This window comes from Canis lupus, chromosome 9, assembly GCF_011100685.1.
Source record: "Canis lupus familiaris isolate Mischka breed German Shepherd chromosome 9, alternate assembly UU_Cfam_GSD_1.0, whole genome shotgun sequence".
Taxonomy (NCBI): Eukaryota; Metazoa; Chordata; class Mammalia; order Carnivora; family Canidae; genus Canis; species Canis lupus.
This window is the reverse complement of record NC_049230.1, coordinates 46,340,292-46,353,695: the sequence shown is the minus strand read 5'-3', so window position 1 is coordinate 46,353,695 and position 13,404 is coordinate 46,340,292. Positions and strand designations below refer to the sequence as shown.

The 13,404-nt window shown below is 43.0% G+C and overlaps 1 protein-coding gene and 1 pseudogene across 8 annotated transcripts in view; one reads left to right on the top strand and one right to left on the bottom strand.

The window, feature by feature from the left end:
* Positions 1–4: 4 nt before the first annotated feature.
* The window catches only part of SMG6 (SMG6 nonsense mediated mRNA decay factor), a 243,419-nt gene continuing 230,019 nt past the window's right edge, over positions 5–13,404 (top strand). For 3 of the 8 annotated variants that reach the window (XR_005364773.1, XM_038548503.1, XM_038548504.1), the window contains exons 1-6: positions 5–205; positions 2,746–4,483; positions 5,011–5,203; positions 5,714–5,824; positions 9,965–10,071; positions 10,326–10,404. Coding sequence is in view for 6 of the 8 variants with exons in the window: in XM_038548503.1 (XP_038404431.1) it covers positions 118–205; positions 2,746–4,483; positions 5,011–5,203; positions 5,714–5,824; positions 9,965–10,071; positions 10,326–10,404 (2,316 nt within the window). In the remaining 2 variants the exon portion in view is untranslated. Of the gene's footprint in view, positions 206–1,984; positions 2,131–2,745; positions 4,484–5,010; positions 5,204–5,713; positions 5,825–9,964; positions 10,072–10,325; positions 10,405–13,404 lie in introns of those variants that run through there. The other 5 variants (XR_005364774.1, XM_038548501.1, XM_038548502.1 and 2 more) reach the window with 3 other exon arrangements.
* LOC610939 lies at positions 12,047–12,495 on the bottom strand (annotated as a pseudogene).

Below are 13,404 nucleotides of genomic sequence, written 5' to 3'. Positions count from 1 at the left end.
GAGGGGGCGGGGACACGGGTGGGAGGTGGGCAGGCGCGCGCGCCGCCCGTCGGTCGTGGTTTCCTGGCTGCGCGGGGCGGTGGCGGAGTGGCTGCAGCTGTAGCAGCAGCCGCGAAGATGGCGGAGGGGTTGGAGCGTGTCCGGATCTCCGCGTCGGAGCTGCGAGGGATCCTGGCCGCTCTGGCTCCGCAGGCCGGGAGCAGAGGTGAGTCGCACCGCCCAGCTCCTGGGCTGGGCCTGCCCGCCCCGCCTCCCTTTCCCTCCTCTGCCTCCTCCCTGCTTAGTCCGCGGAGCTCCGAAGCCCCCGCCCCTTCCCCCAGCAGTGGGGGCGGGGGCCGAGGGCGGTCCCCTGGCCGTCCCTCCAGCCTGAGGCCCCTGTTGGAATCGGATTCGGCCCGCCCCGGCCCGCTCCCGGAGAGCCCTACCCGAATTCCTGCCTCCGCCCCCTTTCTCACCGCGAAGGTGACTGTTCTATTGCCCCAGCCTTTTCAGGCCAGTTTGTGGATTCCTAGTCCTCAGGGGACGGGGCGAGGAGTGGGCGCTGGGGTCTGGGAGGGGCCCCAAGGTGTGTCGTTCCCAGAGGAATCCTCCGCATGCCGGTCCTGTCATCCCTTTAGAGTTAGAGAGAAGGAACTGAGAAAAATCGAAGAGAAAGATTGAACAGCTTGGGACTGCCTTGCTGAACTTTTTCCCTCAAGGCAGGGTTCTGAAGGCTGCGCCACCGGAGAGATCCAGGACCTCCGGTAGAGAGTTGACTCTACTCTGGTTTGCCCTTGGCGTGTGTAGGAGCAGTTTTTATCAGAGAGAATGGTTATCTTGCAAATTAAAGTCTCCATCCACACCCGGAAAGCTCCAAGGAAGATTCTAGTATCTCATCTTTCCTTTGTTAGGTGTAGTTGTGTAGAATGCTAGTTGTGCTTGTGCAGGCTTGTGGCCAAAGTCTGTGATTTTTTTTTTTTTTTTTTTGTCATCTGAATGGGATTATTCAGGCTTTTTCCCTCTTCTCTGAAAAGTAGTAGTAGCTTTTCTCACCCCAACTTTCACCTAAGTTACAAAGGCTGTTGAGAGTGAGTTATTCTGGAGGTAAGCTGCTTTACCTTTATTCGTGCTTGGTGAGGTAGTCTTTTAAGCTTTTGAAAATACTGAAGCACTATCTTACACTTCAGGGGCTTTTTTTTTTTTTTTTTTTTTTGCTTTTGCTTCTTTCTGTTTTGTTAGGCCTATGAGTTTCAGTGCTGAAGAATATTACTTATTCCTGTTATGAGCTTGTTTGAATTGGTGTTTATAGAACAAACACTAGGATTCTTTTTTAAATTTTATTTATTTATTCATGAGAGACACAGAGAGAGAGAGAGAGAGTGGCAGAGACACAGGCAGAGGGAGAAGCAGGCTCCATGCAGGGAGCCCGATGCGGGCTCAATCCAGGGTCTCCAGGATCATGCTCTGGGCTGAAGATGGTGCTAAACCGCTGAGCCACCCGGGCTGCCTCAGCACTAGGATTTTATAAAGCATTCTGTTTTGAGTACTTTCTTTTTAAAAAGATTTATTTAGTCATGAAAGACAGAGAGAGAGAGAGAGGCACAGGCAGAGGGAGAAGCAAGCTCCACGCAGGGAGCCCAACATGGGACTCAGTCCCTAGTCTCCAGGATCACACCCTGGTTTAGGTGGCGCTAAACTGCTGAGCCACCAGGGCTGCCCTGTTTTGAGTACTTTCTAATCTCACTAATTCCTGTTAGTTTTCCCCTTGGCAAATTTAGTGTCTATTTGTAGTAGTCTCTACCCTTAACAGATGAAGGTAACATACAAAAAGTAGGTACTTGCTTATCTGCCCTTGGGTAAATTTATGGAGCCTGGAGAGTAGTTTCGAAAGACTCTTATTCTTAAGAGCTGCAGTCCTTGGTATTTTGAGAGCATGTCACAATACCTCCATCATCCTCCAGAGAAAGATCCTTTTGGAACTTTTTCTTTCTCATATTCCACATCATAGTAGCAGTTAGTCCCAGTATTCTAATGATAATAGTCTGAGCAGTATTTCCTTGGAATGACTGCTGGTTGCTGTTAGAGAGTTGGTGAGCATGAGTGGAGTTGAAAAATGTGAAAGGAACTGCTTCCTGTTTGCTTCAACAAGAGGTATGTGTTTGGGCAGTTGATATCCTAAAACAAGAGGATTGTTCAGGGACTGGAATTGCAAACTTTTTCCCCAAAGGTGTCCAGAACTGTGGGTTATTGTGCATCTCTCTCTTTTTCTCCCTTACCCCCAACTACTACTGTGTTAAAAAGGGCTTAACCACCCTGGAAAAATATTAGAAGCACTAGAAGATAAGACTAATAAAATGGATCTAAGGGTTCCATGAGGAACATGCGTAGTCTGATGCTCGAATGATTAGGGATCGCTTATTCTGGCAATGATAAGGTAGTTTGGGGTCTTGGACATCTGGATAGGACTTGGGTAACGCAAGAGAGCGTGTTGTTGTTGTTGTTTTCCAGTTTCCCTAACCCAAGTGTAGATAGCTCTAACATATTGAAGTTTCTTAGCTTTGCCAGTTGCTAAACACATACTGTAAACCTAGTAGAATTTCTGCTTCTTCAGAAATTTCCTTCCTTGTCCATCAATATTAGCATTTCCACGTGTTATTTTTGCTGGGCTTTTCTCTTACTTAACCAAAATGACAGGTTGTTGTTTTTTTCCTTTCCTCCCTCCCCTCCCTTTTATTTTCTCCTACCTGTTCCTCCTCAACATAATAGAAAACATGAAGGAGCCCAGGCAACGCAAAGATAACCGGCGCCCAGATCTGGAAATCTATAAGCCTGGTCTTTCTCGACTGAGGAACAAACCTAAAATCAAGGAACCTTCTGGGAGTGACGAATTTAAGGATGAAATTGTTAATCACAGAGATTCCTCTGCTGTTGGAAATGATACACAGCTCATTAAAGACATATGCAAGGAATTGGATAACCAACATCAAAATGGTCCTGTAGACCCAGAAAATATTGGGGCTCAGGAGTCCTTTCCTAGGACTTCTGGACAAGAGGATCGAAGTCTAAGAATTATCAAGAGAACAAAGAAACCTGATATGCAGATCTATCAGCCTGGAAGGCGTTTGCAGACTCTTACCAAAGAATCGACCAGCAGGGTGGGTGAGGAAGAAATCCTCAACCAGGTGGAACAACTGAGAGTAGAAGAAGATGACTATAGGGGAAATGTGAAAGAGGAGGTCATGAATAAACTAGACAAAAATGAGGCAGAAAAGAGCCTAAATGGTGACAGAGTAAGGGCTGCAAAAGGAGAAAAAGGAAAGAGGATTGAGAAGGGGGAGGGGATAAGGAAAGGAAATGATGACCTGGCACAGGGGAAGCCGGGTTCTGCAAAGCGCTACTCCCGCTCAGACAAGCGGAGGAACCGCTACCGCACCTGTAGCACTAGCTCAGCTGGCAGCAACAACAGTGCTGAAGGGGCTGGCCTGACTGATAACGGATGTCGTCGCCGCCGACAGGACAGGACCAAGGAGAGGCCACGACTGAAGAAGCAAGTATCTATGTCCTCAACTGACTCTTTAGATGAGGACAGAATTGATGAGCCTGATGAGCCCAGGAGGAGCTCGGAAAGGAAAAAACATTTAGAAAGAAGCTGGTCTGGCCGTGGGGAGGGAGAGCAGAAAAGCAACGGAAAAGAAAATCGAGGCACCCTTCGTGTCACTTTTGATGCAGAAACCATGAACAAAGATTCTCCCATGGTGATATCATCCAGGGAGGATGTGGATAGGATAAAGCCTGACAAAAGCTTGAGCAGTGGGGGCAAAGGCTCTGAGAAGCAGGAGTCCAAACACCTGAAACAAGAACTTCGAGGTCGTGGACGTGGCATTCTGATATTGCCTGCCCATACCACCCTATCTGTCAATTCAACTGGTTCTCCGGAATCTGCACCTTTGGGACCTCGGCTTTTGTTTGGATCTGGTAGTAAGGGATCTCGGAGTTGGGGCCGAGGAGGCACCACTCGGAGATTATGGGACCCAAACAATCCTGATCAGAAACCTGCTCTTAAGAGCCAGATGCCCCAGCTGCATTTCTTAGACACTGATGATGAAGTCAGCCCTACTTGGGGTGACTCCCGCCAGGCCCAAGCATCCTACTATAAGTTTCAAAACTCTGACAACCCCTATTATTATCCCCGGACACCAGGCCCTGCCTCTCAGTATCCCTATACAAGCTATAGTGCTCTGCAGTACCCCGTGGGCCCCACGAATGGTGTGTACCCTGGGCCTTACTACCCAGGCTACCCAACTGCATCAGGACAGTATATTTGTAGCCCTCTCCCTGCCAACACTATGAGTCCTGAAGAGATGGAACAGCACATGAGGAACATGCAGCAGCAGGAGCTACATAGGCTTCTCCGGGTGGCTGACAACCAGGAACTGCAGCTCAGCAACCTTCTCTCCAGGGACCGCATCAGTCCTGAGGGCCTGGAGAAGATGGCTCAGCTCAGGTATGGTGTGTTCCATCCTGGCTAGAGGGAAATGGGGATAAGCTGGAGGTATATAGGCTCTAGTGACTGAGGAATGTAGAAACTTTTTTGGCCAGTCACTGGGTGTTAAATCCCTTTCACATTGATTTTTAAAGGAAGGGACAGTTGGAAAAATAACAAAATTTTGTTTCTAGTCTTAGAAATGATGCTTCCCACTTTTTCTTTAAGAAAAAAAATCTTTAGGAGTACATGGAATCTGGAAATGGAAAGACTTTCCAGAATGCCAAGAAGTGAACAACATATAGCTTGTGGCAAAGATCTTTCAGCTGTTAAATTTAGGTGGAGGCATATGGGGAAAAACTACTAGACATAACTGTCTGTAGAATGACATTCTGCTGTGTAGAATGAAAAGTCAAATGAGTACTATACCTGGTGGCATTTTGGATTTCCTGTGAAGGAAGGTGTTTAATTTGCAAGAAGCTTGGATCTTGGATCTAGCCTTTCTTGTGATACATGTGGAGCTAGAAGTTGCATGTATTTTATTCCAGAGCTGAACTGCTGCAGCTATATGAGCGCTGTATCCTATTAGATATTGAGTTCTCTGATAATCAGAATGTGGATCAGATCCTGTGGAAGAATGCTTTCTATCAGGTGATTGAGAAGTTCAGGCAGCTTCTCAAGGATCCGAATGTTGAGAACCCAGAGCAGATTCGGAACAGACTTTTGGAGCTCTTGGATGAGGTAAACCATCATCTTTTTGTTCTCAGGATAAAGGCTTTAGCATTCTGTATCTATAGTTGTGATGGGTTTTTATCACCTGAAATACGATGATTTATAGCAGAACATTGACAAAAACTTTATGTTCTTTTCTTGGGTTTAGGCCTACCCTACCTTGTTGCTTTCCTTGGGACCATAACTTATTGGCAATTGGAGTTAGTTCTGAGCTTGGAAATTTTCTGAATGTCTTATTTGGTGGTGGGGGGTTGGTGGCTGTAGGGAGAGAAAGTGTGTCTGTGGTGTGTATGTGTGTTCATATTTTTAAAACAATTGAAAATCATTTGGGCTTTCAAAAAGGGGCTTATGCTATGAATATGTGTTTAGTTGGTGACCACTAAATACTGTGTATACTCTCTTTACATGGGATGAATAAACATTAGCAGAACTGTGAACAGGTTATTTGTCCTAGTTTCTGGTAGGTAGATTGGATCACAACAGCCTGATTCAGCTGTTTCTTATTTTTTGTCTTTATAGGGTAGTGACTTCTTTGATAGTTTGCTTCAGAAGCTGCAGGTTACTTACAAGTTCAAACTGGAGGACTACATGGATGGTCTTGCCATTCGCAGCAAGCCATTACGCAAGACAGTAAGCCAGCTTCTTTATCTTAAATTTAATCATCCGTTTAGTAAGCATTTGTCTAGTGTTTTGTGCTAGGCACTGTGCTGGATGTTGAGGTACAGAATGAAAGATACAGTCCAGGGCAGCCCCGGTGGTGCAGCGGTTTAGCGCCGCCTGCAGCCTGGGGTGTGATCCTGGGGACCCTGGATCAAGTCCCACGTCAGGCTCCCTGCGTGGAGTCTGCTTCTCCCTCTGCCTGTGCCTCTGCCCCTCTCTCTCTGTGTCTCTATGAATAAATAAAATCTTTAAAAAAAAAAAAGAAAGATACAGTCCAGTGGAGGAACAGACCAAGTAAACCAGTAATAATCATGTAGTAAGTACTATGGTAATGTTACATATACAGTGTGGAAGGGGCATAGAGTGAAGTAGCTCTGATTCAGACTGGTGGTGTCAAGGGGAACTTCTGAGAGACTATCAAGTCTTGAAACACAACTAGGAGTTGAAGGGGCAGTATAGGGCACAGCAGGAGAGAATCAGGGCTTGTTGGAAAGTGTAAGAAGTTCAGTATTCTGGTTTTTGTAATGTGGCATTGGGCTGTTACAGGAGGTAAAACTGAAGTAGAAAGGGATAGATCAGAAACTTTGGTATCTATACTGAAGACTTTGGAATTTATTCTGAAAGTAGTGCAGAGCCATGGATTGATTTCTTCTTAGAACCAGTCATTCTGGCAAATAGTAGAGGAGTTTGGGCAAGAATAGAGGTTGGAGAATCAGGTTGTAGGCCTGAACTAAGGTAGAGATAGTGGAAGTGGAAAAGAGGAGACAAATTGGAAATATATAAGGGAAGTAGAGTTGACTTGCTGGCTGATTTGGTGCGAATGATGAGATAGGAGGCATAAGGAGTCTATATCATCTCCCAGCTTGTGGTCTAGGAGAGTGGCAGGGAAGGAAGAGATTAGTTCAGTTTTGGCTTACATAAATGGAGGAACTTGAAAATAAGCAGATGAATGTTCTGGTCTGTTCAAAGCTTGGGAAAGAGCTAAGTTGGTGATACGGATTCAGAAGTCATCAATCTATAAGTGATAGTTGAAGCAGAAGTTGGGATACTGGGATACTGGCCAGTCAGCCAGAGTGGGGCGAGGGGGATCAGATTTCAAGATGTTAGTGGGTAGAATTGCTAAGTGTTATAGAGTCATTGAATGTTAAGATTACTAAAAGTGTCCATTGGATTGGATGAATTTACCCAATTTATTTCAATTGGAGAGGATGCAAGACAAATTGCAGAGAATAAGAAGTGAGACAGTAGATACAAGAAGGGAGTAATATATTGGACCATTCTTGTAAGAATTTTGGTTGTGAATGCAAGGAGGGAAGATAGTAATTAAAAGAGAACATAGGGCAGCCCTGGTGGCTTAGCGGTTTGGCACCACCATCAGCCCAGGATGTGATCCTGGAGACCCGGGATCGAGTCACACATTGGGCTCCCTGCATGGAGCCTGCTTCTCCCTCTGCCTGTGTCTTTGTCTCTCTCTCTCTCTCTGTGTCTCTCATGAATAAATAAATAAAATCTTTAAAAATAAATAAATAAATAAAAGAGAACATAGTGTCAAGAGAAGTTTGTTTAAGATTTTATTTATTTATTAATGAGAGAGAGAGAGGGAGGCAGAGACACAGCCAGAAGGAGAGGCAGGCTCCATGCAGGGAGCCTGATGTGGGACTCGATCCTGGGACTCCAGGATCATGCCCTGGGCCAAAGGCAGGTGCTAAACTGCTGAGCCACCCAGGGATCCCCTGAGAAGTTTGTTTTTAAGCTGGTAGAGACTTCTATATTGAGAGGAAAGGGTCAGGGGAAAGGAAGAGGTTAAAGACTCATTAGAAAAGTGCACATGATTTATGGAGCAGAGACTTCCTCTTGTCTTTCTACTCCTGATGATTGCTGTACACAAACTCTGTTACTAATCAACAAGTATTTATTGAGACTCTCCTACATGCCACATGTCTGTCTGTCTTTCTTTCTTTCCTTCTTTCTTTCTTTCCTTTCTTTCCTTTCTTTCCTTTCCTTCTTTCCTTTCCTTTCCCTTCCTTCCTTCCTTCCTTCCTTCCTTCCTTCCTTCCTTCCTTCCTTCCTTCCTTCCTTCCTTCCTTTCTTTCTTTCTTTCTTTCTTTCTTTCTTTCTTTCTTTCTTTCTTTCTTTCTTTCTTTCTTTCTTTCTTTCTTTCTTTCTTTCTTCTAGATTTTATTTATGAGAGATACATACAGAGAGAGGCAGAGACATAGGCAGAGAGAATAGCAGGCTCCATGCAGGGAACCCGATCCGGGACTTGATCCTGGGACTCCAGGATCATGCCCTGGGCCGAAGGCAAATGCTCAACCACTGGGCCACCCAGGCTTCCCGCCATGTGTCTTTCTAGGCACATATAATTCATTGTGGAACAAGAAAGCCATGATCCCAACTTATGGAGTTTAGAGTTTGATTAGGGGTGAGTATAGATGGTGTATTAGTAATTGCAGATATAGTGATTTCTGGAAAGGATATTGTGGTGGTGGTATAATATAAAGGAATTGAGAGGATCATGGAAGACTGAGGAAGTCACAGTTAAGCTGGGGCTGAAGACCTGAGATGTTATAGCCAGGTGGAGGTGTATGTGAAGATGCTACAACATTCTGTGGAGAGGAAATAGTGTATGTGCAGGTCCTGAAGCAAGCAAGAGGCATGGTGTGTTGGGGGGACTGAGAAAAGTCTAGTCTGACTGAGGGACAGAGTGTGGGGGAGAATGGTGCTGAAGAGGTGAACAGAAGCTAGATCATCTGGGACTTTATCCAGAGGATAGCAGGCTGCCTTTGGTGAAATTTGTTTTTTTCTTCCCTGCATTGAGATAGCAGAATGCTGTGGTATGGAAACATAATCTGTTTTCTTTGTACTTCATTAGTTAAATACAAAGGGCTCTTGGTGTTCATAGAAAGTGTGGAATGGTCAGGACTCTGAAGGTATATGGCATATAGTGGTATATAACTTTGCTGAGGCACACATTTATTATGTATTAAGAGGTTGATGTACAGTAACTAGTTATTTAGCTAGTGGATGAGCCTTCCTAAGGGCAACATCTACTTCTCCTTGAAGGCTTTGTTCTTTATTCAGTGATGTGTTAATTTCTTATGTGTGAAGTAGAGTGGAATTGTATGTTATGAAGTGATGTTCCTTAGGTTTTTTGGTTGGACATGTGTCTTGTGATTGTTAAGGGTGTACTCTGTTGTGTTCTCACTGAGGGACAGATGCAAATCCCATTAGTGAGAAAACACATACAGAGAGGGAGTGAGAACTACCCAGTCCAGGGCACTGTTGTAGGTGTTTTGTTGTTTTTTTTTAAAGATAGATAGATAGGTAGATAGATAGATACATAGATTTATTTATTTATTTGTTTGTTTGTTTGTTTATGATAGAGAGATGGGGGGGCGGAGACACAGGAAGAGGGAGAAGCAGGCTCCATGCCAGGAGCCCGACGCGGGCCGGGACTCCAGGATCACGCCCTGGGCCAAAGGCAGGCGCTAAACCGCTGAGCCACCTAGGGATCCCCTCTTGTAGGTGTTTGGTAAAGGGTAACTATGCTATTGTTTTAGGGATTTGTTATTGTTTTGCAAAGTGAATGTAATGCAGTAACAGTGCAGTGATATTAAGAATTTGAGGAGAGAGAGACTATAGTGATGACAGGAACATAACAGAATAAACAGTTGTCATAGTATTTGTATATCACTTTATAATTTGCGAAGTATTTAACACTTATTCTCTCCACTTACCCTATGGAATATGTATTTTTGTATTCAGATAAAGAAATTTGAGTCCCCAAAACAATCCCAAAGACCTATGGAAGATCACACAACTCTTTCGTATAGTTAGGTTTCCTGACTGTTGGTTTCAGAATGTTTTCTTCTGTTTACCTGGGACATGAAATAAGAATGACCTCTTCTCTTTTCTGTCATTTCTTCTCATTAAATTTTGTATCACATGTTTTTTGCTAGCCTAGCTTAGACTAAAAACTTTTTACTTTGTTGAGGACTACTAGTGCCTGATTTATTAATGCTGTTTGGTCACTTTGATCCTATCTTTGTCCTTTGGGGTTGAAGTTAGAGCTTCTTGGGTATACTGCTAACTGATCATTTTTTCCTGAAGGTAAAATATGCTTTGATCAGTGCCCAGCGATGTATGATTTGCCAAGGAGATATCGCTAGGTATCGGGAACAAGCCAACGACACAGCAAACTACGGGAAAGCACGCAGGTACTTTTGCCTCTTGTTCATTGCTTCTCTTTCCTTGTGGCATTAAGCTAAGCCGTGTTAGGACAATGGGCCACCCAAGCTGCCTCCCATATGGAAGCCCTACAGCTGTCCCTGTGGGTCTTTGTAATCAGGCTTTACCACTCCAACTACATCTAACACTCCAGCTTATGTCTTAAGCAGTTAGGGTTATCAGGTGATGAATTGGGAAAGTGTTGATATGAAGCTAGCATTTTTTTACTGTTTTTCTATTCCAGTTGGTATCTAAAGGCACAGCATATTGCTCCCAAGAATGGGCGTCCCTATAACCAGCTGGCTCTGCTGGCAGTGTACACGGTAAGCAATCCTATGGATGGGGAGTGTTTTGCAGGCAGTATCTTAGAAAGAATGGCTTTTGATAGCATCTCTGCTCCTGGGGCTAAAGTTCATCTGAACACTAAACCTAAAAAATATCCTTTCCTGTCTTCCATCCTCACATTCCTCTTGTTACTTTCAGAGGTTAGTTGTCAGTGATTCCTTATTCCAATTGAATCTGTACTTCATCCCCTTTCATTGCACTTAAGTTCCTCAGGGTATGTTCATGCTATAGCCAAACACCACTCTGTTTTTGACCAAGGCTTCTGCACTGAATCTTGTCTTGCTTTCCTTCCCTGTCCTGTTGAATGAAGTTACTCATTTCCAGGGAACTTTCACTTTTCCTTAAAGCCCTAAGTAGTGAGATCCTTCCTTCCTTTCCTCAGATTATCCCCTATTCCTATTAAGTTTTAGCAGAAGCATTTAGTGCTAAATTGTATCTTCCTAGGTCTTACCAGACTCCTCTAAATATGCCTCTATCAGAGAGCCTTGGGAGCTAATAACAGCCCCTAATAAGGAAATTGAATTGAAAGGGGGGAAGGTCAACGGGAGGTATCAAAGATTTAAATATAGGGATGCCTGGGTGGCTCAGTGGTTGAGTGCCTGCCTTTGGCCCAGGGTGTGATCCTGGAGTCCTGGGATTGAGTCTTGCATCGGGCTCCCTGCATGGAGCCTGCTTCTCCCTCTGCCTATGTCTCTCCCTCTCCCTCTCTGTGTCTGTCATGAATAAATAAATAAAATCTTAAAAAAAAAAAAAAAAGATTTAAATATAAAGCAGCTAACATACTCATTTAGCTGGTAGAGTTTTCATAATGCTGTAAATTTCATTGCCCAAGTAAACAATATTTGTTTTATTTTTATTTTTATTTTTATTTTATTTTTATTTTTTTTTGTAAACAATATTTGAATTAAAATTTTTATTTTTTATTCCCCTATGTTCAATAAAAGGTTCAAAGAAATTCCTAACACTTCATGATGGATTGAAATTGTTGATTAAGTAGTGTGGTTGATAGAGACACTTCCATCTATATCTATTGAATGTCTTCATTCACTTTTTATTCTCTTTAGTACATTAACAGTATTGTGCAGCCATCAGCTCTAATTCAAGACATTTTCATTACCCCAAAAGGAAACTCCATACCCATTACTCTCCATTTCATCTACTTCCCAGCCTCTGGCAACTGTTAGTCTGCTTTTTTCTCAGGATATACCTGTTGATTGTTTCATATAAATGGAATCATCCAGTATGTGACCTTTTACATCTGACTTCTTTCATTTAGCATAAAGTTTTTGAGGTTTGTTTATGTTGTAGAATGTCTCAGTACTTCATTTTTATGGCCAAATAATATTCCATTGTATGGATATACCATATTTTATTCATCAGTAGTTGGACATTTTCATTGTTTTCACCTTTTAGCTGTTGTGAATAGTGCTTTTGTGAGATACAGGTATTTGAATATCTGTCTTCAGTTCTTCTGAGTCTATACCTATGAGTGGAATTTCTGGGTTGTATGGTAATTCCGTGTTTAGCCTTTTTTTTTTTTTAAGGTTTGTTTATTTTATTTATTTATTTATTTTTTGACAGTTAACCAAAAACATTTTTGTCTTCAGAGAAGAACTGTTCTTCTTTTTCCAAAATAATAATGATTAACTTACAAAAATGGGCATTTACAATGCATCTTCAAAACATTTCCCTTTAACGGGAAACTTAGCTTTACAGAATCCAAACATTAAAAGGCTTAAAAAAAAATCGATTTTGTTGTCATTATAGGACAAAAGAGAGTAAGGAAATCCATTCATACTTCAGGACCTTCTCCTCCAGGAACTAGCCTTGTTATATTATTTCCATTTAGCAAAATTTGATCTAATTTAGTGATCCTTCTTCCTTCTGGTGTGATTTCAAATTCAGTGACATCCTCCAGTACCATATTGACAAAGTCATCAAATCCCAAAAGTGTGCCAACAATTTCTTTATCACTCTTCATCACAATGTGAATTCTTGATCCTATACATTTGTCCACGAGCTCTAGAGGCAGCAGCTGCGATGGGTTAGTGGTAGCGTTGGCTGCCATGGCTACGCCTATTTTTTTTTTTTTTTTAAGAGAGAGAGAGTGTGAATGTGTGAGTGAGGGGAGCAGCAGAGAGAGAGGGAGAGAAGCAGACTCTCTGCTGAGCATGGAGCATGATGCAGGGCTCAGTCTCATGACCCTGAGATCATGACCTGAGCCAAAATCAAGAGTCAAATGCCTAACTGACAGAGCTACCTAGGCACCCCCTCTGTTTAACTTTTTCATAGAGGCTGCACCGTTTTACATTCCCACCAGCAATGTACAAGGGTTCTAATTTCTCCACGTTTTCACCAACATTTTCTTTTTTTTTTTTCCACCAACATTTTCATTTCTTTGATTATGACCAACCTAGTGAGTGTAAAGTGATATCTCATGGTGGGTTTTCTCCCCCCACTTGGAAACATTTTTTTTCTTTAATGTTTCTCTTTCCTTTTTTTCTTTTTTTTTTTGTGTGTCAGTTTTAGGATTGCAGAAAAATTATTATTATTATTGTTTTTTTAAAGATTTTATTTATTTATTCATGAGAGACACACAGAGAGAGAGGCAGAGACTCAGAAGAGGGAGAAGCAGGCTCCATGCAGGGAGCCTGATGTGGGACTCAATCCCAGGACTCCAGGATCATGCCCTGGGCCGAAGGCAGGTGCTAAACTGGTGAGCCACACCCAGGGATCCCCAGGTTTGCAGAAAAATTAAGCAGAAAGTACAAAGAGTTCCCGTGTACTCCCTCAACTCCCCTCTCAGTTTTTCCTGTCATTAACATCTTGCATTAATGTAATACATTCGTTTTAATTGATGAGCCAGTATTGATATGTTATCACTAGCTAAAGTTGCTAGTTTACATTAGGGTTCACTTTTATTGATTTGTTCATTCTGTGGATTTGAACAGTTCTAATGACATGCATCCATCATTACA